This window comes from Malus domestica, chromosome 12 (genome assembly GCF_042453785.1).
Source record: "Malus domestica chromosome 12, GDT2T_hap1".
Classification (NCBI taxonomy): domain Eukaryota; kingdom Viridiplantae; phylum Streptophyta; class Magnoliopsida; order Rosales; family Rosaceae; genus Malus; species Malus domestica.
In genome coordinates, this window is record NC_091672.1 from 5194007 (window position 1) to 5220470 (window position 26464).

Consider the following 26464-nt stretch of genomic DNA (forward strand, 5'->3'; position numbering starts at 1 on the left):
AGGATCCACATTATGTTTCTAGAACAACATCCTAAGGTTTCATTACGATCCAACGGTCGGATCTCCGCCAATTGCCAAAACCAAGTGGCGGTCAACATTTTATTTTATGAACTTACAAATCCAATTCGGGAAGATCTATACGTCAGATTCCCGATCCGTAAGTTTCAATGGTCCTCAATTATTACATATTATAATGTATTAAAATTTGGTGACGATCTAACGGTCATATTGTCAATTCACATAATGCTCAAGTAGCGGTCTTTATCAAAATTATGTTCAAACGATGAGATTTCATCAATCAAACTTTACCAATGGAATTGGGGTGTCAAACTTAACTTAGAAAGGTCAGGGGTGACTCGGCTCAAGCGCCGCCGCATACGGCGGTCAGTCGTCCCGATTCGTTGGAAAATTTAACTATCTCTAAAAATTCTCAAATTTCACATAAATGAAGATCTCAATGAGAGGAACAACTTTCATACCTGCCACGAAGTCCAAAAGTGGACGGAAGATGGTCAATTTTGCCCACGAAGTTGGCGGGTGCCTAAGGCTTCCTGGTGTCGATTCGTAGTCTACGGTGGTCCAATGGGGTCAAGGTTGGTTGGGTTTTGCTCTTGGGATGATGGGCTACAAAGCACAAGTGGTGGCATCAGCCATCGCTTTGTCGATTTGCTAGAAAAATAAATAAGGGTGGCTGGAGCACCGTGAGAACCGTCAACTTTTGTGGCCTCAAACCACCACATACAAAGGTTAATCAAGGTAGTTCTTTGGTGGATTTTGTAGAGGGGAATGAGCGCTTCAAGATGGCGGTGGTGGCGTCGAAAAATTCCACCGTAGTTGGCCGCAATCGACCTTGGAAGTTGGGTGGTCTCGATGGTGGCGTGCACGAGAAAGTTGGGAGCTCTCCTTTTTTTTTTCTTTTTTTTTTTTTATCTTTTTTGATTTCTAATTGGGCTGCTATCATTTTTCTACCTTTTATCTAATTGGTCCTCATTAACCAATTAATTAACTTTAATAACCAACTTCAAACATTCATAACTATACCGTTATAATCCGAACTCGCAAACGGCTTTCGTCTATGTGTTTGTACCAACAAGTACTACTTAAATACGCCAAAAGAATAAGTCATACATTCCTCTAGATGATGGTCAACAGAAATCAAAATCCTTGCCTCCAGGTATTTTCGTCAATTCCCTCAATTAAAATAAATAAAAAACGAAATTTTAGAGATGGGTTGTCACATCGAATTATCCAAACGCAATTGTAGTAGTATGTGTTGCGGTCGTATCTTCAAGGTCAAGCTCGATTTGCCCTTGTTGTGCTAGCTTCATGATGAGTTCTTTGAGGACGAAGCACTTGCCAACAGGATGGCTCACGATACGATGGTACTTGCAGTACTTAGGATCGTTTACACGATTCATCTCTTTGGGACGCTTGCATTCAGGTAGCATGATCACTTTCTTTTCCAGCAAGTCATCTAACATTACAGCCATATCTGAGTCAGGAAAAAGGTACGTCTTTTACTCCATCTCCCTCAAGGTGTTTTTGTACCTGTCTAGGGTGCGAGAAAACTTATCTCTTTTTAACTCCTTCGCTTTGTTCTTGGAGGAGATCTTAATGGGCACATAGGAGGTTTTAATAACGGTAATGTTGATAGTAAAAGCTTCATTGGCAGGCTTCTTCCCATGATTGTCCACCTTGGGAGCAAATACCTTATCCTTCTTGTATAATAACATATGACGTATACGGTACCATCCCGTATTCCGAGCACATTGAAAAAATCTCTCAAGTAAAGATAAGGAAAGCATAAATGTTACAATTTCCTAAAAGACTCATCATAATCTAAATTGACTTAACAAATTCCGATGTCATTAAAACACACAGCACTTAATATTCCAATGCATGTTATTGGTTTTCAAATCGTTTTCTCGAAGGCCTGCCTCCCACATCAATGCTTCCAAGGCAAACAAGCAACACTAAGAGAAATATTTAATATTAACAAAGCTTAGCAGACAGGTTTTCACCTCAATCCTTTTATGCATGGGGTACCATTTAAGATTATAAGAACGTAAGAGAATCATACGAAATGATTTCAGCTTGATTTCTCAATTCCGACAGCGACGGGAAGGAAGATGGTAGGCATAGGGAGTGCAGATGTGCATGTGCTTGCGCAAATAGAGTGAAGCTCTTAAAAACAAACATGAGCAGGAATTAGCTTTCCTGGATTCATAGTGTTGTTGGGATCTAATGCTGCTTTTATTCTTTTCATTGTCTTCAAAGCCTCCATTCCCAGTTCTTGCTCAAGATACTGAAACCAAAAGCGAGAATCCATTTAGAATAAAGAATACTCGATCTTCAAGCTATATTTAATGACATAATGAATGATAGACCCCGTCTCTTCTTACTCGTAACGCCCAAAGTCCATCTAGTTTATTTATAACTTTCACTATATAGTATTTACGCTTCTGATTTAACTATCCGTGCCGACATATGCCTTCCATAACATTGGCCAGAAACTGCAGTTACCAAGCATAATATTCATTTGGCTAACATACTTATGTATAGATTCCAGATTCCAAAGCATATAGGCATGCCTATTTTACCTTAAACGGCTAGCAAGTCAACAGAAAATTAAGTACCTTCATTTTTCCTGTACCAACGCCATGTTCACCGGTACATGTTCCTGCTCAGTTTTCAAATACCAACTTTTAGCACCCTAACTCCTCGACCATTGTGTTATAATAATACATGGCTAGCGAAATATAAAAAGAATTGACTAACTTGAGATAAGATCAACTGTTGTTTATTACATGTAAAGATACTAGATTAACAAACTTAATGGAATTAATAAACCACAATATAGAAAGAATCCAAAAAGGATAACCAAGAACAGCCATATTGCATATTACTTTCAACAATGCATTGACTTGGAGAGTAGAGAAATTCTAAAGAATTCCAGGATAGTCCATACCTTCCATTGACAAGGCAGTATGGACCATAAAATGGTTCAGTCTCTCTGCTTCTCGTCGATGTTCTTCATTGTTAGGGTCAAATAGAATCACTGTATGGAAGTTCCCGTCACCAGCATGAGCAATAACTGTGCTGTTGTTAGGAAAAATTAAAAAAAGCACAACGATAGTCAGCCCATTTAATCCTCCATGCTATTTGCGAACCACAACATATTTCATCATCACCCCTCGACTGAGTAATAGGGGTACAGTCATTTGATCAGACATTACCAAACAAGTTCTGATGCATCCAGCTGTTCTTTGGACCTTGATATCAATTCTGCAAGACATGATAAAGGAACACATACATCCTGCATATATGAAAAGTAAAAATTAAAATGAACCATTTGAACTTAACAAAACAGCCAGAAACCCATTTACTAATTCTTTGAATTTATAATACTTCCATTCCTACAAATGATGAGAATTAGCAGGCAAGAAAATGGTTGAAACTATCAGGAACTCGAATGAAAAACTTGACAATTTTTTAGAATGTAGGATTCCTATAAGTGATTGTTGTAGGAGCAAACAAGAATGTTCAACAAGTTTTTAACTATTAAAAAATATTATGCAACTGTGTGAACAACTGCCAAAAGTCTAGAAAAATTTTCAGATCCATTGATATCAACTTACCGAAATCATTGCCTCAAAATTAGGCTCCATTGCAAAGCATGCCCAGAGTGCCTCCTTCCTTATCTACATGTAAAAGAGAGAATTAAATAGAGAAAATGAAAACAAGGATGAGTTGGTTCAAGCCTCTGGCTTCAATCTATCAAAGAACTCAACCATCTTTGTTGGAAGTAAGGTATTACAACAATTTGAAATCGAGTAGCAATTTAAGCTGTAAGAGTGGACAATAACTGCAGCTAGGAACAGAGTTCCATTAATGGAAGTGACTAGCAGCCACATATTTATGATGCAGAACTAATTTTGACCAATTAAGTGATACAAGTACTAATTGCAAATGGTGCAACTTAGTATTAAGTATAAGTGAAACAAAAGAAAATTGTAAGTGCCTATAGGAGGACAGCAGGAGATAATTTACGAACTAAGACAAGAAAGGGCATCCATTTATTTATCATACATCTTTTCCATTTATTTATCATACACCAATTAAGTATTCACTACCTTCCAGAGTTCCTTTTTAGCTTCAGGGTCTTCCGCAAAAACAAAGTCTGAGCCATTGTGTTCAGAAACAATCTGTTGAACTATATGGGTTTGCTCACGGGAATATGCCTCTAAAAACAGAAAGAAAATAAATCACAAATTACAACAGGAAGAAAGAAGGCAGTGGGCACTAAATGGCAGGGAGTCAACAAACTAAAGCCTTTTGTCCCATGGAAAATACTAGTTCTTTGCATTGAAAACTAATTATTCCCTGCTCAGCATATTCAACTAGGACTGATAAGAAAAATCTGGCAAGACCTTTGAGAAATATCCATAAATAGTTTCCTTTCACAATGCTTGGAAAATCTAAAGAGCATAAAAAATTTTGAAAAAAAAAAGCATTCTACTAAACGGTATAAGAAATATCTAACCCATGTCCAATTATTAAAATGGAAGAAGGCAATCAATCACAGCAATTTGGATCCTCTTGGACATATTCTCTTGTTTCCCTCTTTTTTCTTTTCTTCTTACCCCCATTTATTTCAGCAATAATGATGACTAGGCGCTGGTATAGCCCTGTCCAATCACTAAACCCGCAGTTGCCAAAATATGAGGCAAACACAAACCTTTAGAAGACAAACCGGTAAACCACCATTATGTACTTATCATAAATAAATAAGCTGTGATCCTACACCTAAACAATTTAATTACTTCAGTCAGGACTCATAAACGATCATGAACTGCCAGATTGCTCCTGATTTTCCTTGTTGTGTCAAACCATCAATAGATTTGGAAAAAGCATATGATAGGGTCCCAAGAGACATTCTTTGGAGGATCTTAGAGAAGAAAGGAGTACGAGTAGCATATATCCAAACTATAAAGGATATGTATGAAGGAGCAAAGACTGCCGTAAGAACTCATGAAGGACAAACCGAAAGCTTTCCCATAACTGTAGGATTACATCAAGGCTCATCCTTAAGTCCTTACCTTTTTGCGTTGGTAATGGATGAGTTAACAGGACATATTCAAGATGATATTCCTTGGTGTATGCTTTTCGCAGACGATATAGTGTTGATAGATGAAACTCAGGAAGGGGTAAATGCAAAGCTTAACCTTTGGAGAGAAGTGTTGGAATCTAAAGGTCTTCGCCTAAGCCGATCAAAGACAGAATATATGGAGTGCAAGTTCAGTGCAGATGGAGGCCAAAACGAGTTAGGGGTGAGGATCGGAGATCAAGAAATACCAAAGAGCGACCGTTTTCGTTACCTAGGATCTATCTTGCAAAAGAACGGAGAATTAGATGGAGATCTCAACCATAGAATACAAGCTGGATGGATGAAGTGGAAGAGTGCATCTGGCGTGTTGTGTGACCGCCGTATGCCACTGAAGCTCAAGGGAAAATTTTATAGGACGGCAATAAGGCCGGCGATGCTGTATGGCACAGAATGTTGGGCGGTGAAGCATCAACACGTACACAAAATGGGTGTAGCGGAGATGAGGATGCTTCGTTGGATGTGTGGGCACACGAGAAAGGATAAGATTAGGAATGAGGATATCCGGGGTAAAGTAGGAGTAGCCGAAATTGAAGGAAAGATGAGAGAAAATCGGTTACGGTGGTTTGGACATGTGCAAAGGAGGCCTACTGACGCTCCGATTAGAAGATGCGACTATGGGACAGAGGTTCAGGGCCGAAGGGGTAGAGGAAGACCTAGGAAAACTTTGGAAGAGACTCTAAGAAAAGACTTAGAGTACTTGGATCTAACGAAGGACATGACACAGGACCGAGCACAATGGCGTTCTAAGATTCATATAGCCGATCCCACTCAGTGACTTGGATTTTCCAAGTCTCCAACCGAGAAGTTTTCCTCACTCGAAAAATTAAGGGAACACTACCCCAACCTACATGCTCCACTCAGAAAGCTTCAACATACAAGCTTCAACAAAAGAAAATTCAAAGAACTTAGCGAAGAAGGCTTTGGTGTATTTAACACAATACGTTGAAATGAAGGAAAACTTATTTATTGATATCCCCGATAAGCTACAAATATGTACATATACATGAGTCAAAATAAACAAACAAGATGGAGCCTTCACAAAGGTTGCTTAGGAGAAGTCTCAGCAGTCGGTAGAGCTCCAGAAAGAGAAGGCATCGGAGGGGGATCATTCGGAGCCTCAGTACTGGACAGAACCCTAGAAGGAGGAGGCATCAGAGGTTGATCATTTGGAGCTTCATTACGCGGTACAGCCCCAGAAGACGAAGGCAATAAATGCCTTTGGAACAAACCCACAAATCTCTGATGATCAAATAAAACCTGACCATCAGTTTCCTTCATCTGGTCAAGCTTCCTCTTCATGTTTGTAGCATAGTCATGTGCGAGCCGGTGCAACTGTTTATTCTCATGCTTGAGCCCTCTAATCTCCTGTTTGAGACTCATCACTTCGGCCGCCAATGATTCAACTTGGCGGGTTCGAGCAAATAGGCGTTGGGCCATATTAGACACAGAACCTGCACACTGAACACTGAGAGCCAGTGAATCCTTAACAGCTAACTCATCAGACCGTTTGGAAAGTAGTCTGTTATCTTTGGGAGTGAGAAGGTTCCTGGCCACCACCGCAGCGGTCATATCATTCTTCATCACGGAATCCCCAACGGTAAGAGGACCAGTAGGGGAGACGAAGGATGGGCGCCATATGTTGTCTGGAGAAGGCGGGGCTGCCTCTTCAACAAGGTTCAAGTCAAAACGACGGTCGGAGGGGCCAGACATTTTTCAAAGGTATTGAAGAGAGAAGAGGTCGGACAAATCAAGATCTTAGAAGTGCAAGAATGGAGCTTCTACTGGTGGAGATTCAAGTGTGCTTTGGAACTTAATGCCAGCCCCTATAAAAAGCTGCACTCGACGGAGCTTCAGACATCGAAGAGGCGCCTGCTCAGAAATCGAAGAGGCGTTTGCTTTCTCAAAAGCTGGGCTGCTTAGAGACCACGAGGGTTGATCTCATAAATCGAAGAGGTGTTTGCTTTCTCAAAAGTTGGGCTGCTCAAAGACCACGAAAGTCGATCTCAGAAATCGAAGAGGCGCTCGCTTCCTCAAAAGCTGGGCTCCTCAGAGACCACGAGGGCCGATCTCAGAAATCGAAGAGGCACCTACTTTTCCAGCCTTGTCAGCACCTGTCACACGCACACTCAGCTTTGCGGAAATTATGGGTATTCTGTCGAAGACTTCTGGGGAAGTAGAAAACACATGAATCTTACTGTCCAATCACCCACTTCCCACACGCAGCAATAGCTCATGGGTACCACAGATAACTTTGCCAAAGTTCTCTGCCAAAGTTGAGCACGTGAAGCTTGCAACTCCCACTACATCGCTCTGACCAAGAAGGGTAAAAGAATAGCAAAGAAACAGCACTAACAAAGTTTAGACCCATAAATTTTGAAGGTCTAGCTACCATATTATTACCCACAAGGGTAAAGGAACAGTACCACTGTTGGATAATTGGAAAGTCCCTGTGTGTCAACCTCTGTGCCTCGTGGCAAGGTAGACTAGCAAACATGCCCAACCTTTACTCACATTCGAGAAAACACTCCCAATAAGATTGCTTGCTCCAAAATCGAAGAGGCACCGTCCTCCGAATCTCGAGAGCCAGACTCCCAACATGACTACTTTCTCAAAAATCGAAGAGAGGGTAAAGGAACAGTACCATTGCTGGATAATTGGAAAGTCCCTGTGTGTCAACCTCTGTGCTTCGTGGCAAGGTAGACTAGCAAACATGCCCAACCTTTACTCACATTCGAGAAAACACTCCCAACAAGATTGCTTGCTCTAAAATCGAAGAGGCACCGCCCTCCGAATCTCGAGAGCCAGACTCCCAACATGATTACTTTCTCAAAAATCGAAGAGACACTGCTCCCCGAATCTCGAGAGCCAGACCCCCAACATAATTGCTTTCTCAAAAATCGAAGAGGCGCTCGCTTTCTCAAAAGCTGGGCTGCTCAGAGACCACGAGGGCCGATCTCAGAAATCAAAGAGGCACCTTCTTTTCTAGCCTTGTCAGCACCTGTCACACGCACACTCAGCTTTGCGGAAATTATGGGCATTCTGTCGAAGACTTCTGGTGAAGTAGAAAGCACATGAATCTTACTGTTCAATCACCCACTTCCCACACGCAACAATAGCTCATGGGTACCACAGATAACTTTGTCAAAGTCTCTGCCAAAGTTGAGCACGTGAAGCTTGCAGCTCCCACTACATCGCTCTGACCAAGAAAGGTAAAAGAATAGCAAAGAAACAGCACTCACAAAGTTTAGACACATAAATTTTGAAGGTCTAGCTACCATATTATTACCCACAAGGGTAAAGGTAAAGGATGATACATTCCTGATCTCTTGGGATTGTTTCCTGTTTCATCATGATTTCCAGATTTCCCTGTTTTATTAAAACATTCCCTTTATGTATTCTTTGTAGATTAATTATACTTGTAAATCAAGTCATTGTACACTATTTAAATCAATGATAATGCACCCTCTAAAGTATCGAGGGATTGAGCCAAAATACCTTCTTTTACTTTTGCTGTCTTGTCTGCAATTCCTCCTTTGAGTTATCTTTTATGGTATCCAGAGCCAGTGACTAACGTTTTTTTTTTTTTCGGATTCTTACTACTCTTCTCCATGGCTGCCTCAACCAGTTCGACTACTCCTTCCTCCGACATCTTCCCTTCTGTTTCTCATGCGATCTCCATCAAGCTTGACTCTTCCAATTATCCTCTTTGGTTGGCTCAGTTGCTACCTGTTCTTCGCAGTCGTCAATTGTTGGCTTTTGTTGATGGTACTTCCATCTGCCCCTCGGCGTTCTTGTCCGACGCTACCGGCAACGCCTCTCCCAAGCCCAACCCAGCGTATGCTGACTGGGTTCAGAAGGACCAGCTTGTTCTTTCTTGGATCAATGGCTCTCTTGGTCACCAGGCCCTCGCCGCCACTGCTCGTCATTCCACTGCCCGTGATGTTTGGGTTGCTCTTCAGCAGCGTTTTGCTTCTACAAACCAAAGTCGCATTCTTCAGCTTCGTACTGCTATCTTCCAGACCAAACGAGGTGATTCTTCAATTTCTGACTTTCTTGATAAGATCAATGGTATTGCAGATCAATTGGCTCTTGCCGGGGCACCTGTTTCTCCTGATGACATGGTGCCGGTCGTCATGTCTAATGTCGGCCCCAAATTTGAGAACACTGTTGCTGCTGCTCAGGCCCGTGACAAGCCCATCTCCCTTCCTGATCTTGAGGCTCTTCTTCTCGCTGCTGAACTTCGCCTTGCTGATCCTCCTGCTCCGCCGGACTCCAGCGTCTCGGCCCTGGTAGCCTCCCGCGGCTCTTCTGCCTCTCGTGGCCGCTTCTCTTCTGATAGCGGCGACGATCGTGGCTCTGGCCGTTTCTCACGTGGGGGTGGTCGTCCTCAACATGATGGGTCTCGCAACAATGGTGGTGACGGCTATCGTGGCTATCGCGGTGCTGGTGGTTTCCATGACCGTCCGTTTCGCGATCGTGGTGGTAGTCGTCCTCAGCACGACGGCTCTCGCTTCCGTGGCTCCAACAATACTTCTGGGGTTCTTGGTCCAGCCCCATCTCACGGTTCCTCCCGTCCTCGCTGCCAGATTTGCAATACTTTTGGACATGGTGCTCTTGACTGTGCCCAACGCCTTAATTTGGCTTATGAAGGTCGTCCTCCTTCTTCACGTCTCACTGCCTTGACTGCTCAGCATTCCCAGCCTTGGCTTCTTGATTCCGGGGCCAACTCGCATATCACCAATGATCTCAATACTTTGTCTCAGTCCCGCGATTATCGTGGTGGTGATTCCGTCGGTGGTGTCGTTGGAGGTACAGGTTTGCCCATTAACCGTATTGGCTCCTCCACTCTCTCTCATAATAATATTTCTTTCAAGCTTAATGATGTTCTTCATTGTCCGGATGCTTCTACTTCTGTGTTGTCTGCTAATAGGTTTATGTTGGATAACAATTGTTATATTACATTGTTTCCTTCTTGTTTCTATATTCAGGATATGGAGACGGGGACGATTCTTTTTTCGGGCAAGAGTAGCAATGGCTTTTATCCCTTTTCCTCTTCATCACCGACTGCTCATGGTCGTGCTGCTTTTCTTGGTGTTCGTGTTAGTAGTGATGTCTGGCACTCTCGTTTAGGCCATCCATCTTCTTCCATTTTAAAATTTCTTTTTTCTAGGCATTCGAATAAGTTGCCTGTTTCTGGCAACCTCAATCTCAATACTTTTATGTGTCATTCTTGTCCCTTAGGCAAAAGTGTTAAGTTACCTTTTTCTGCATCCTTGTCTGTTACTCACGCTCCTCTTGAGCTTATTCACTCCGACGTGTGGAGTGCGTCCAATAAGTCTGTTAGTGGTTTCCAATATTATGTTCTTTTTGTTGATAATTTCTCTCGTTATTCTTGGATTTATCCCATGAAATTAAAATCTGAAGTTTTTAATATTTTTACTCACTTTAAGACCTTGGTTGAAAATCAATTCTCCACTAAAATTAAGATGTTTCAGTCTGATGGTGGGGGCGAATACACTAGTCATCAATTCAAGCATTTTTTTCTTCACCATGGTATTCATCATCGTCTCTCATGCCCTCACCATCCCGAACAAAATGGTTTGGCGGAACGCAAACACCGTCACATTGTCGACACTGGACTTACTTTAATGGCCCATGCGTCGATGCCTCCTGCCTACTGGGCTGAGGCCATGCACACAGCAGTTTATCTTCTCAATCGCCTCCCCTCTAAAGTACTTGGTTTTATGTCTTCTTATCAAAAGTTGTTTCTTAAAGAACCTGATTATAGTTTTTTAAAGACCTTTGGGTGTGCATGTTTTCCCTACCTACGACCCTATAATAATAATAAACTCCAATTTCGTTCTACTAAATGTGTTTTTCTTGGTTACTCTCTCAATCATCAAGGTTATCGGTGCTTAGACATCTCTACTAATCGCATCTTTTTATCACGCCATGTTGTGTTTGATGAAGGTAATTTTCCTTTCAAGGCCATCTCTGGCTCTCTTGCCCCGTCCTCTCCGGCCTCGTCTCCTCCTCCTGTTTTAGAAATCACTGGGCCTCTTCCGCGTGCCCCCCGACTGTCTAGCAGCCAACCGGTGGTTGTGTCCCCCTCTTTGGAGACTCATCAATCCCGTCCATCATCCGACCCACCACAGCCGGCCCTCCAGGTTTACTCCCGTGACCCTCACAGGCGGGTTCTTTCTTTTGCACAAGCAGCCACCCCCTCTGCCGTTCACTCTGATGCGCCTCCAGAGGCTCCCTCTGCTGCTGTACCACCTGCCGTGCCCTCTCCTTCCCATGGTATGCTCACCAGGTCCAAAACGGCTTCTCTTAAGCCTCCTAAATATGTTTTTTCTGCTGCCATTTCTTCTACCGGTCCTATTGAGCCTACTTGCTTTAGTCAGGCCAACACTTTTCCAGAATGGCGTACTGCGATGGCCGATGAATTTAATGCACTTCAACGTGCTGGTACTTGGACTCTTGTTCCTCGTACTACTTCTATGAATATTTTGCCAAACAAATGGGTGTTTCGTATTAAACAGAATTCTGATGGGTCCATTCAGCGGTATAAGGCTCGTTTGGTAGCCAATGGTTTTCATCAGCAACCCGGCCTTGATTATGGTGAAACTTTTAGTCCTGTTGTCAATCACTCTACTATTCGCTTAATTTTGGCTCTTTCAGTTCAGTTTCAATGGCCTGTTCGTCAGTTGGATGTTCAGAATGCTTTTCTTCATGGCTCTTTGTCTGAGGAGGTCTATATGCACCAACCTCGTGGCTTTGTTGATCCACAGTTCCCTCATCATGTGTGCCGCCTTCGTCGTTCTTTATATGGGCTCAAGCAGGCGCCCCGTGCATGGTTCCAATGTTTTTCCACTCATTTGGAAGATTTGGGTTTTCGTCCCTCTACCGCGGATCACTCGCTTTTTACCTATATTCATGGCTCAACTCGTATTTATCTCTTAATTTATGTTGATGATATTTTGGTCACCGGGAATAATCCCTCTCATATTGTCACCCTCATTAAGAATTTGGGCCTCCGTTTCTCTATGAAGGACCTTGGACCGGTTCATTATTTCTTAGGCATGGAGGTGGTCCGCACTCCATCAGGTCTCTCTCTTTCCCAACAGAAGTATGCCACTGACCTCCTTCACCGCACCAAAATGCATGGTGCCAAGCCGGTTCCTACTCCTGCCGTTAGTGGGCGACGGCTCAGTCTTCAGGATGGTGACCCTCTGCCGGATCCTACTGAATACCGAAGTGTTGTCGGCGCCCTTCAATACTTGACTCTCACTCGCCCCGACATCAACTTCGCCGTCAACCAAGTCTGCCAATTTCTTCACCAGCCGACTTCTACTCATTGGGCCGCCGTCAAACGCATTCTTCGTTACCTTGTCGGCACTACTTCTCACGGTCTTATCTACAAGCCTGGTTCATTTCGTCTTACGGCATTTTCCGATGCCGATTATGCCGGGGATCCTGATGATCGGCGTTCCACCGGGGGCTATTGCTTGTATCTGGGTTCCAATCTTGTCTCATGGAGTGCCAAGAAACAAAATGGGGTCTCTCGGTCCAGCACTGAAGCCGAGTATCGTCAACTTGCAATCACCGCTGCCACTCTTTCATGGTTTCGTATGCTGTTCCGTGACCTCCAGTTTCCTCTCCATTGTCCTACACTGTTCTGTGACAATATCAGTGCTATATCCCTTGCTTCCAACCCGGTGTTTCATGCCCGCACTCGGCATGTTGAGGTAGATTACCATTATGTTCGTGAAAAGGTTGTTCGCAAGGAGCTTGATGTTCGTTATCTTTCTACTCATGATCAGATTGCTGACATCTTCACCAAGGGCCTTTCTCTTCCTCGTTTTCGACTTCTGGTTTCCAAGCTTCCTGTACTTGATTGTACTGTCAGCTTGCGGGGGCGTAAAGGATGATACATTCCTGATCTCTTGGGATTGTTTCCTGTTTCATCATGATTTCCAGATTTCCCTGTTTTATTAAAACATTCCCTTTATGTATTCTTTGTAGATTAATTATACTTGTAAATCAAGTCATTGTACACTATTTAAATCAATGATAATGCACCCTCTAAAGTATCGAGGGATTGAGCCAAAATACCTTCTTTTACTTTTGCTGTCTTGTCTGCAATTCCTCCTTTGAGTTATCTTTTAAAAGGAACAGTACCACTGCTGGATAATTGGAAAGTCCCTGTGTGTCAACCTCCGTGCTTCGTGGCAAGGTAGACTAGCAAACATGCCCAACCTTTACTCACATCCGAGAAAACACTCCCAACAAGATTGCTTACTCCAAAATCGAAGAGGCACCGCCTTCCGAATCTCGAGAGCCAGACTCCCAACATGATTACTTTCTCAAAAATCGAAGAGACTGCTCCCCGAATCTCGAGAGCCAGACCCCCACCATGATTGCTTTCTCAAAAATCGAAGAAGCATCGTTCTCCGAATCTCGAGAGCCAGATACCACATACCACTTTTTCAAAGTGCTCTGACAGAGTTAAAACATGTGAAGCTGGCAGCTCCCACTACCGTGCTATGACCAAGCAGGGTAAAGGAATAGCATTACTACTTGTTGTTAGGGAGACTCCTATATATGTCGACCTCCATCCCCAACGGACAGGCAGACCTGCAAAAATGCTCAACCCTTCCTCATATCTGAGAGGGCACTCCCAACGAAGCCTTTCGAAATATTCAGCTTTCTTTCCCCCCGATAATACCTCTGCAAACAAGCTATACTAGAGCAAGAATATCTCATATCATCAGGGTTAAAAGCAAGAGTATCCCATATCATGCTTTTTCCCTGTCTTTTCCTTTGGCCTTGTTTTTACCTGCAAGACAAGGAGAAAGAGAGCAATCAGTCAGCACTTGAAATCAAGCTCCCAGCCAGGAACTGACAGCCTGGAACCCTTTACCTGATTACTTACCTGGCATTGCTCTCGAGTACTCATCTTCAACATCTTATGTTGCCAGGGAAGATACCGCATCTGCTTGAGGAACAGATAGGGCAAGTGCGAAGGATACAAGGAAGCATGTGGAGACAAGCGTAACAGCACACGTGCCGATCCATCCATTACTCTGTCAAAAGCAAAAGTATCCCATATCAGCAGGGTCGAACGTACTCTAGATTTGATGGACTTGTTTTGACCCTCAAATTCTTCAGTCGGCCTTATACTCTGGAGGAAACCAGAAAACCCTCTAGCTCAGTTCAAGAATAAGCCTGTGGAAAGTTACTTCTTCAAAAGCAAAAGTATCCCATATCATCTCTTCTCATTTTTCTTCTCTTTATCCTTCATGCTGCTGCAAGATGGGGAGAAGGTGAACAATCAGCCGGAGCTCTGATTGCTTACCTTGTCTGTCACCTCTTTCAGCAAATCCCCTAGCTCGGCGACTTGGGGGACTCCTACTACATGGTTTGTATCGCGCTTGACCAAGCCTGAAACTACAAGTAAGCTTCAAGTGAAATTGATACATTACCTTGTGCATCTTCACCAGTTAAAGATACCACCCCTGGATGGAGGAAGAGTACTTCCAGAGAAGCTGCCACATCTACCTATGAGACAGATAAGGCAAGTCGATACCACACTCCGATACTTAGAAGTTTCGTGATTACGAGATCATTCTCCCACAATATTTCCTAATGTCATTTGTACTCTAATGTCATTTGTACTAAATCATTCGCTTGTACTCACTAAAGGAGAGCTTGAACCTATGTACTTGTGTAAACCCTTCACAATTAATGAGAACTCTTCTATTCCGTGGACGTAGCCAATCTGGGTGAACCACGTACATCTTGTGTTTGCTTTCCTATCTCTATCCATTTATATACTTATCCACACTAATGACCGGAGCAATTTAGCGAAGATCACAAAAAGCGACCGTTTTCGCTACCTAGGATCTATCTTACAAGAGAACGGAGAATTAGATGGAGATCTCAACCATAGAATACGAGCTGGATGGATGAAGTGTAAGAGTGCATCCAGCATGTTGTGTGACCGTCGTAGGCCACTGAAGCTCAAGGGAAAATTTTATAAGACGGCAATAAGGCCAGCGATGTTGTATGGCACAGAATGTCGGGCGGTGAAACATCAACACGTACACAAAATGGGTGTAGCAGAGATGAGGATGCTTCGTGGGATGTGTGGGCACACGAGAAAGGATAAGATTGAGAATGAGGATATCCGAGGTAAAGTAGGAGTAGCCGAAATTGAAGGAAAGATGAGAGAAAATCGGTTCCGGTGATTTGGACATGTGCAAAGAAGGCCGACTGACGCTCCGGTTCGAAGATGTGACTACGGGACAGAGGTTCAGGGCCGAAGGGGTAGAGGAAGACCTAGGAAAACTTTGGAAGAGACTCTAAGAAAAGGCTTAGAGTACTTGGATCTAACGGAGGACATGACACAAAACCGAGCGCAATGGCGTTCTAGGATTCATATAGCCGACCCCACTTAGTGGGAAAAGGCTTTGTTGTTGTTGCAGTTATCTCAATGATTAAGATGTTCTCCTTTCTGGAAATGTATTTAGCCAAAACAAAAATCAAAAATAAAAAATAAATGACAGTCAAGATGAAAAATAAGAGACCTCACTTCACCTGTGCCTATAAATTCGAACATTAAAGTTGGAGTTTCAAGAAAATTCTTCCCATTCGCAATGTTGATTGCCCTCACTTGAACCTCATCCAGTAGTTCAACCCGTGAAACCTAATGGTTATGAAGAAGAACTCTGTCAAGAAACTGAACTATGAATTCAGATATGTAATATGCGCCTAAAACTCTTACCTGAATGCCCGACAGCATAGTAGCAATAGCAACATCTGCTGCATCCTTAATTGAAGGGAAATTACACATAGCAACCTACAATTTAAATTAATATTAATAACAGAATGAAATTACAGAAGTATACCCTGCAAATGTAACTGTAATTCGAGATAATGTAAACGGCTAGAAGTAATAAACTGAAAGACAAAAATCATACAACAGTCCAACGAGGTCATGATGTTGAAATAAATGAAGCTTATCAGTTATAGTAATAGACCTATCAACTTACCACTGAGTATTGCGGAATTTTCTGAAGGCGTAGAGTGACTTCCGTTATTACACCAAGTGTTCCTTCACTTCCAATCACCAGGCGGGTCAAATCATACCTATGATGTGCAAAATTTTTAATGTTCACAACATGCCTCAGTTGGGGAGAACTACTCAAAGATCAACCACATAGTTATAAAATAAAATAGAATAGAAAACAAACCCTGCAGCACTCTTTCTAGCACGAGATGCAGTCTTAACAATATCTCCATTTGCAAGAACTACCTGGAAGATAAACAACATAAGAAATACAAACATCGCAAATTAGAGTCAAGCATCAGTCAAGATAATTGACAAACCTTGAGACTGATGACATTATCACGCATGGTTCCATACCTACATGCTAAAAACAAAATCATTAAAATCAATATTAAACTAGACCTATGAAACTAAATTTTACATGGAATCATTGATAGAATAAAAAAACAATGTGATAAGATAATCACACTATTAATTGTATATAAGTTTAAAATCAAAGGCATCTGTTACTCAATAGTATCTGTCAATGCTTAATACAAAGAAGGAATCATTCAATTCCAATAGTATTGATTATCTCGAGACGTTTGCTCTGGCGGACAATCTAAACTCAATTCCATACGATTCATTCTGTCAGTTGCAACTAACAGATCTTGGCCACTGTGTCAGCTCGATGTCAAAAGGGCCTTTCTTCGTGGAGACCTCCACCAGGTTTTCCACCTCAGGGGAAGGAAAGGAAAGGAAAGTTTTCAGGTGAAAAAAGGCGATATATGGTCTCAAGCAGTCTCCTCAGGCTTCGTTTGAGATATGAAGTTTGGTTATGACGAAGATCGATGGGGCTACTATTTGGTGACAAGAGAGAGGGAGTGAGAGACAGAGGAGGAGAGAGAGAGAGAGATCTTAACGTGATCAAAACTAAGTGGACAGCAGGATCAAGAAAGTCTTTCCTTCATCATTGCAACTTTCCAGGTCTATTGATTAATATTCTGAGATATATCTTACATATTGTGTATATATATTAAATCTCCTATTTGTTTATTTTGGACATCCCAAGATTCAGGATATCACACGACACATATTAACAAATGGGTAAAACTAGGGTGACACCATCATATGTGCTTAGACCAATAACTTCAACAAGACACACTTGAGTAGGTGATTAAAGATTTTCCTTCGTTAAAAGTAAAGGCTACAGTTTAAAGCCTAGTAAACAAGGTTAATTAGCACTTCTTAGAAAGCCAAAACTCCATTATTCAGTTAAATTTGCAGGTACACCAGTAGGTAATCAAATGTAATGTGTATACGTCATTGTATCCATAAAATATTTAAAAGTTAAAAGAGCAGAGCAACTACCTAACAGCTAAGGAACCAGAGCAACGTGTCGCGCACATTCCTCCAATTGTTGCACCAGGCCCTGCATGCGTACAAATAGGAAATACATAAAACTTTGACTTAGGAGAGAACGAGGACAAATTGTGGTGGAAAGAAACACATCAAAACAAGTATGTTGTAACTCTCGGCGTATTAAGCGAAACTAATACGACAAAAGATAAAAACGAACAATTACATTAACTTAAGGAGCATGCCTTCAATTATCAATTTATTATCCATGTACTCAAGGCTACATGGCAACACCAAAGGATAGCACTTACAAACAAAAATGTTAAAGATATAGAAAATGCACATTAAACAGTAAACTGGTGATAAACACATATCATGACGACTGATATAAAACAATGTTATCCAAGTGAGGTTTTTGGTTAGCAACAATATATTTAGTAAACAGAACTATATTCTAAATTATCGATTCTTGTGGTTTGTTTCCAGCCTGGCTATAGAAAGATAAGGTACTAGGGTCAGATTAACTTTTAAGCAGTTAAGCAAATGTAAAGTTTTAAACAGTGTTTCTAATTCCTACATATAACAACCACCAAAAATCATTAACTCCACCCGGAAAACACAAACCTATAATCTTCCTTGGGAATCTGAGGGTTAGAAGAAATGGTCTCTTCCATACGAACATTGCATGTGAAGAAAATCTTTATGTGCAATCTCTCTACCTATGTATTGAACTCATCTACAATTCCATACCAGCATGTAAGCATGGACAGAAAAGACTAGAGCTCAATTGGATCGATATTAGACAAGATTTTCACAAATGCAAAACTCCAACTTGACAATGTATTAAGTATCACTTCTAACAGAAATAATAGGTAGAGAGATTAAGGCACATAAAGATTCCAATCTCCTATTCAAAAATCTTGAATATGTAAGATGAAACTTTGCCATGTCAAACTGATCTTGAAATTGTCCAATACACTTTAAACCACAATATTAAAAGGTAAAAAATTTATCCTATAGGTTGTGAAGCAAGAGAGCACCAAATTCACCTATGCATTAAGACAAGCTAAAGTAGTATTATCAGAGAATTCTTTAACACATGCATTGCCTATATACAGCTACAGATAGAGTTTTTCATTCACAATGCACCACTGCTACAAATTATTTGAAAAATTATTCAAAAAGTATAAAACTGAAAACAACTTCTACATCCAGGGATATATTACATTGTCTGATAACCTATGCGCAAAAAGAAAACATAAAAGAAATTTACCTGGATCCAGGGGAAAAAATAGACCATAAGGAGCCAGGTATTCATTAAGCTCCATCCATCCAATCCCAGGCTCAACAACAACATCCATGTCCTCAATATGTAATGCTTTAACATGCTAAAATTTGAAACAAAATGGGGGGAATATCAGGAGGAAAGTACAAAAGGAAAATGTACACAGAGGGATAAGAATTAGACACACTCATAGTATAATCTAGCCTAGAAACTTTTCTTTTCTGTTGTGAATTTGTCCGAAGGAACAGGTGATATAGGTTAAATAGAAAGTATCTGCTCCAGGTATATATGTTCACAACTGAAGACAATTTGGAGCCTTACTAAGAAATTTACAAGTAATCATTCTACAACCTTTGTTAGTTGCATAAATGTGATTACTATTTTGAGGTTTACTTATTACAAAAATTAAGGACTGACACTAGACCAATCAGCAGAAGAACAAAGTGATATCTTGAAACAGAAAAAGAAATTTCAATAATATTCTGATACTAAACAGCACTGCGTGCATATACATACATTCATTAATGACATGTCAATGCAAACACCTCCATTGGGAGACAAGGTGTGACCCTCAATGGATGTAGCTCCGCCATATGGTACAATTGGAACCTGTTTTACAAACAAAAGCGAAACCAGTTTGTTACTTCTAAAGGGGAATTTAATCATCCCGAAACCTGTGAATCTAAGAAATAATATACACAAGATAAGATGTGGGCTTAATCATATGTTGTTCTCAATCTGGAAGTTCATGTGAGAAATTATATTCACCATATTATTGGGATCACAATCCAAAATTATAAACTTCAAATAAAGAACAATCCAATGGAAATATGAAGTTGTAAACATAGAAAAGCATGAGCCGTAGCACAAACTAACAGAAAATGTAGAAAAAAAAAAAACCCTTTAATCCTTTATAGAAGGAAAAAGAAATTCAGACCTTATGCTTGTCGCATGACTTGACTATCATAGAAACTTGCTCTTCAGACCTGAAATCATGAATCCAAACACATTTTGTGGAGAAAATTGGAATTAAGTACATAATATTACTTGAAGGGCATATCTTTGTACGGAAACTATCATCACATGTTGAAGAGTTTTCAATCTAAAGTTGGTAGTCTTGTAGCATAAAGGAAAACGCAATAAGCAGCTGGCATTGAAGCAAATGAAGCAAGCTTCTCACCCCGGAAACACAACGATGTCGGGAATATTAACCGCTTTGTGAAAGCTGTTCTGCGGTTTTCCATGGTTATACCTCTCCTCATAATCCATTGTCATGTTATCCTATAAAAATCACCAAATACCACTATCAACAAAAACCCAGTTAAAAAACTAACAGGAATTTTCAAATCAAAGAAAGAGAACAATGAATCGAACAGATTGCCAAATTGGGTGAACGCAATACTTGACAAACATCCTTCAATTCATCAACAAGCTCTTGTGGGACTTCCTTGCACAGCCCTTTAACAACAAACTCGTTGCTGTGTGCGATCAGAGAGAGAGAGCCTATAACCAATCAATACCAACAAGAAAAAAGAAAATGCTTTCACATTTGATTGAAATGAATGAAATTTACCGAGAATTTGCACTGGGGGCTTCACAGAGTGATGGGTCCAATTGGGGGCGGAGGGCAAGCGATCCGGCTGAGACTGCGAGTGCGACCGGAAGCAGCGAGCTCGACCACAAGAGAAATGGGGTTTTCGGGCTCTCGGAGTTCGTTGTATTTTGGGTTCTCGCCAGCTTGGTGGACATGGAGGTTCGGAGGGCGGAGGAGGTGAAGAAGAAGCGCTGTGAGGAACGGCGGAGGCGAGAGAACCACGACGCCATGGCCATGGCGGTCTAGGAGGTACAGAGATTTTGTTGATGAAATGCAGGAATGGTCGAAATTTGGGTGTTTGATATGATCATATGCTTGGTGATTCTAGTTTTATCTGACCACTGAGCTCAAATCAAAATGTCAACTTTTTATTTCATGGTCGGAAAATTTGTCTTTTTAACTTTTCAGTAGCCGTTAAATTCTAAGGTTAATCAATGTTTATTATCCCGAAGTTTTGTAGTTTTTTTCATCACAGAGTCATACATCAAGTCTTAATTTTGGACAGTTTCATATATCCGTTAAGTTTCCGTTAAAAATTCTGTTAACTGATGAGGTGACGCTCACGTGGACAATAACTGAGCGAATGTCAACATGAGCCCAATTCAATATTAAAAAATTAAAAAAATACAAAAACACACAAAATAATAATAATAATAATATATACCCTACCCATCACTAACCCCCCCCCTTCTCCATCCCTTCTCTCTTCTCCAATTCCACACCTCTATTCTCTTCGCCCACAGCATCCCCGTCGTCGTCCTCATCACACTTTTCATCTTCCTCACATGCCACTGCATCACCTCGCACAACGCAGCCGCCATTCTCTCCCTCCTGATCCTCGCCGAGGTCACCAGCCTCTGCCAGAACTTATGGACGTTGGCCAACGCTGCTGCCTACAAGTCCAAACCTCAAGCTTTTTTCTGCAAGAGCTTGATTGTGAACGGATCTGAGCTCTGCACCGTGCAAATACCCAGATCCGATTCTATGTCCAATGGTGAATCAAATTGCAGAGATTTTGATGCTTTCGTAAAGCTTCAATCCAATTGGGTATTTTGCAGAGATTTTGAATTCATTTAATTTCTACAAAACCAAAACCATAACCTAATGGCGATGTCCAATTCAATCATGTGGGTATCTGCAAAACCCCTATTTTCCAACACATTTCTCCAAAACCCTAAACCCCTTTTGCCCCATATCTCACCCCAACCTCTTCGTTCTCGATCTTCAACAACCCACTGCGATCTGGGTAAGCTTTGAGTCGGAATCGATTCCATAAAAAATACCTAGAAAATCACAGAAGCCATTAAGCTCGTGGCGGCTGCCAGGGTTCGAAGAGCTCATGAAGCAGTCATCAATGGCCGACCATTTGCTGAGAGACTTGCGGAGGTCTTGTACGACATCAATGACCTGGCCTGGCTTGGCCTGACCCTCTAGGAAACCGAATCAGAAGCACGTCTTCCTTACCGGCAACCACAACCTAGCCTTCGCAGCCTTCGTGCGCGTCCTGCCGCCGCTTCCTGATGGGTCGGAGTTTTTCGAGGGGTGGTTTAAGGGAGATGGGATTTGGGTGAGGTGCTGGGATTTGCAGAAGAGAGAATGGAGGGAGAAGGTGCGGGGGTGAGGGAAGGTTGGGTTTTTTTGTTTTTTGATTTTTTTTTTTTTGTGTTTTTGTTTTTTTTTTTAATATTGAATTGGGCCCATATTGACACGTGGCACTCAGTTATTGTCCACGTAGGCGCCACGTCATCATTTAACATAATTTCTAACGGAAAACTTAACGGATGTATGAAACTGTCCCAAAATTAAGACTTGAGGTATGACTTTGGGATGAAAAAAACTTCATGCACTAAATGTTGAAAACCACGAAACTTCAGAGCAGTAAACAGAGATTAACCCTAAATTCTAAGACTACTCTTTTTTTTAAATCACATTTTGCTACACGCGACTTACACGTTTTAAATGTATTTATATACATGAATTGACAAAAGAAAAGTCAAATATTTGAAGAAAATGAATAATCTTAGATTATGCTAGAAAAAATGTGACAACCCGTCCCTAATTTTACATTTTTATTAATTTAAAAAGTGTGAATTTACAAAAATACCCTAAAGGCAAGGATTTTGACTTCTATTGACCATCGGTTTAAGAGATGTTGGACTTATTCTTTTAGCATATCCTCGTAGTACTCGTTGGTACGAACGCATAGGTGAAAGCCGTTTGCGAGTCCGGATTATAACAATATAGTTATGGATGTTTGAAAATTGCTATTTAAAGCTTAGTTAGAAATTATTTGAATTACCACCTTCTGGGAAAGTGGCCCAATCAGACTTGTGTTAGTAAAGGACCAATTAGATAAAGGAGTGAGTGACCAATCAGAAAGGGAGAAAGAAGGACAGCAGCCAATCAGAGAAAGGGAGAGAAGCTCCCAGCTTCTCTTTCCCGTGTACAACCCAAAACCACCTTCGCGACCTTTCATTTTCTAAGGCCGATTCCAGCCAACTCCGATGGAGTTTTTCGACACCACCACCACCATCTTGAAGCTCTCATTCCCCTCTACAAAACCCAACCAAGAACCACCTTTATAAACCACCACATGTGGTCGGGCGAAGCCACGAAATCCGACGCGTCAAAACCATGTCCAGCCACTATTTTCAATTTTTCGGCAAATCGGCAAAGCAATGGCCGATGCCACCACTTGGGCTTTGTAACCCATCATCCCAGGAGAAAATCCCAACCAACCTTGACCCCATTGGACCATTGTAGACAATGAATCGACGCCAGAAATCCTTAGGCACCCGCTGGCTTTGAGGGCAAAATTGACCATCTTCCGTCCACGTTTGGACTTCGTGGCAGGTATGAAAGTTGTTTCTCTCTTTGAGATCTTCATTTCTGTGACATTTGAGAATTTATAGAAATAGTGGAATTTTCCGGCGAACTGTGGCGGCAGGCCACCTGATCTTCCTAAGCTAATTTTGAAGCCCCGATTCCATATTTGACATCCGTTTAGGGAAATTATTATGTTTAATGTAGTTTCATAGTTGACCACCTAATTGGCCATCAAGAGATCCTTGCATGAATTGACGATCCGACCGTTGGATCGTTATCAAATTTTAATACATTATAGTATGTAATATTTGAGGATATTAGAAACTTACGGATTGGAAATCTGACGTACAAATCTTCCCAAATTGGATTTGTAAGTTCATAAAATAAAACGTTGACCGCCACTTGAATTGCCAATTTGTGGAGATCCAACCGTTGAATCGTAATGAAACTTTAGTATTATGTTCTAGAAGTATAATGTGGATCTTTGGAAGTAATGGATCGGGAATTCGTGATGCGGATCTTCCGGATCGAATTGTAGAGGTGTGTTTTATGTAAATTGTGTATTATATGATAAGAATTTTGAGATATGATTTGATAATTGTTCTAGGCGCCGATCATTCGTGACGTCTCGATATTCGTGCTTGAGAGTTATAGTGCAGACCTTAGGTGAGTGGGTCTTTTCCTTTTTATCATATGTATAATAATTGATAGTTCCACAAACGCTCCTAAATTGATTTATACATGTTACCTACTAATAATTACTGTGAACTACGATTGGCTTGATCCCTGTTTAGGATACGTAAGCAGTTTAACGAGACATTAGATGCAGCCATACAATAAATGAGACTAAATAATTGAGACAATAACCTTGTTTGAGGAATTGAGCAATGTGATGGAGGTTGGTGGAAAATGTGAGATTTAACCTTATGATTTGGTGGTTAAATGTTATTCATAAATCAATGTGTGAAGAATCAAAAAATTAAAGTAAGAAAACGTAAGTGATGATAGTTAATTAAACTAGTGTCTAAATAGGCTTATCATCGATAATTATTCTCGAAAATAAATAGTTCGGGAATAGGGCGTTACAGCGTATGCATTTTATGCCATATTATACATATATGTATATAATTGAAAATGCTATTACATGGTTGAGTAGTAGATTGCATCATGGTATATCCATATGTAATTATTTTGAATGCTTTAAAGTGCAAAGGTGAACACATGAGACCTAGGTAAGTTTAGGTGAGTTTATGGTATTAGTTGAAATGATTAAGTTATGGCATGACTACATGTATGTTTTAGGCAACTCCGACCTTGTCGTACATGTTACAATGATAGGCAACTCCGACAATGTCGTACATGTTATCCATGAGTCGTACATGTTAGAATAGATGTAGTTAGAGCTCATTATCTTGCACTCTGGTGTTAGTGCTCCGCTAGTGGCCAGGGCATAGCCTTCACGTGATTGTTCACCTCCTACACGTCATGCTCACCTTGGATCCAAGGTAGGTGTCAGCTTGTCGTACAGACCACATTAGGTGGTTTCGACTCGTAGGTAACTTGCGATACTTCACATAGCCTTCACGTGATCGTAGCACTTGAGCGTATTTATTTACACCCAGCTTGTCGCACATACCACTTTAGGTGGTTCCGACTCATGTGCAGGAATTGGTTGATAAGCTATATAAATGACTTCAACTTACGTGCTAGCATTGATTGATGAGATATAGGTGAGTCGTATAGGTCACTATAGATGACTTCAACTTATGTGCTAGCATTGATCGATGAGATATGGGTGCAGTCATACAGGTCACATTAGGTAACTCCGACTTGCGTGCTAGTATGGATTATTAAGCACTTGATTATTTATATTGCTGATGAGATGTTGTATTGTGGTATACTTCTGGATTTACTGATAGTATACAATTGATTTCATCCTTATACGTAATATGATTTTCTGGAAACTAAACAGGTGTTACAACGAGGGATTATAACGTTTAGAAGATCTTTATTAAAACTTTGTTTTTAGGCCACTCACATTTTCTGTTTTCCAGCCCTCCAGGTTTTAGTGGCTATGCTTCCGTATCGACGAGGATGATTGGCACAGTCCAAAATAAGTGACTACCTTTGATGGTATAGTCCATATCTTACTCTACTGTACTTTACCTATGCTCTAACATCACATGTGAAGTGGGTTCATTCTCGCTCACCAGCGCACTCTGGTATTTAGTCACTCTTAGGTTCAAATTTATTCATATTTTTCCACATCATCACACTTTATGGCTTCGTCACCTTCCAGATGTCAGCCAGCACAGGTCGATTCAGAGTCCTTATGGATATTCCAGGCCAGGGTGTGTCAAAAAACACCTCACAAACCAATCAAAGCAACTGAATTTACATAACAAAATCAGTCATTCAATTTCCATCTACATTCTATTGAATTTACATTAAGAACAAAGAAAATAATATTTAATAAACAATTGATTGAATCACATTATTGTTAACCCATTATTAGCCTAAGCTCACCCATCTCTCCCTTCGTGTAGATAATATCGTTTGTAAAAAAAAAAACAATCCTTTGACAAATAATTTAATCACATTATTATATGTGTGCGAAAGACCTATTTTTATAATCGGCATTACATGTCTCTTAAGATATTTTAAACGTGTTTAAAAATAGAGAAAATAATATTTAATTAATAACTGATTGAATCACATTATTGCTAACCTATGTGAGGAACTAATTAAAAAAATGTACAAAAAGAAATAATTATTAAAAAAATACTATTAAAATGAAGAAATTACCCTTGCATTATTTTGAGCTGCTTTTGATATTTGTTTTTTGTTTTGGGGTCATTTTTGGACATTTATTGAATCACGGCATGCTACGCGCGACTTACAAATTTTAAATGTATCTATATGCGTGAATTGATAAAAGGAAAGTCAAATATTTGAAGTAAATGAATAATCTTAGATCATGCTAGAAAAAACCCATCACAAACCAATCAAGGCAGCTGAATTCACATAATAAATTCAATCTTTCAATTTCCATCTACATTTTATTGAATTTACATTAAGAATAGAGAAAATAATATTTAATAAACAACTGATTGAATCACATAATTGCTAGCTCATTGTGAGCCTAAACCCACCCACTCCTACTTAGTGTAGATAATATTGTCT

General features: G+C 40.8%; 1 protein-coding gene across 2 annotated transcripts; it reads right to left on the reverse strand.

The window, feature by feature from the left end:
• Positions 1-1835: 1835 nt before the first annotated feature.
• On the reverse strand, positions 1836-20824 carry LOC103449603 (D-lactate dehydrogenase [cytochrome], mitochondrial-like). Of its 2 annotated transcripts, XR_531381.4 has the most exons (19): positions 20435-20824; positions 20264-20339; positions 20042-20142; positions 19799-19847; positions 19378-19470; positions 18850-18964; positions 17589-17649; positions 16559-16595; positions 16423-16484; positions 16222-16318; positions 15954-16028; positions 15767-15875; positions 4134-4243; positions 3639-3701; positions 3237-3316; positions 2969-3099; positions 2637-2680; positions 2403-2513; positions 1836-2305 (listed from the first exon to the last, which is right to left on the reverse strand). XR_531381.4 is itself a non-coding variant. In XM_008388935.4 (18 exons), the coding sequence occupies exons 1-18, from the start codon at positions 20689-20691 to the stop codon at positions 2186-2188; spliced, it is 1680 nt and encodes a 559-aa protein (XP_008387157.2). In that variant the 5' UTR covers positions 20692-20822; the 3' UTR covers positions 1836-2185. The 2 variants fall into 2 exon arrangements, 1 of the variants encoding a protein (XP_008387157.2); XM_008388935.4 differs by lacking the exon at positions 2403-2513 and having other exon boundaries at positions 20435-20822.
• Between the last annotated feature and the right edge of the window lie 5640 nt (positions 20825-26464).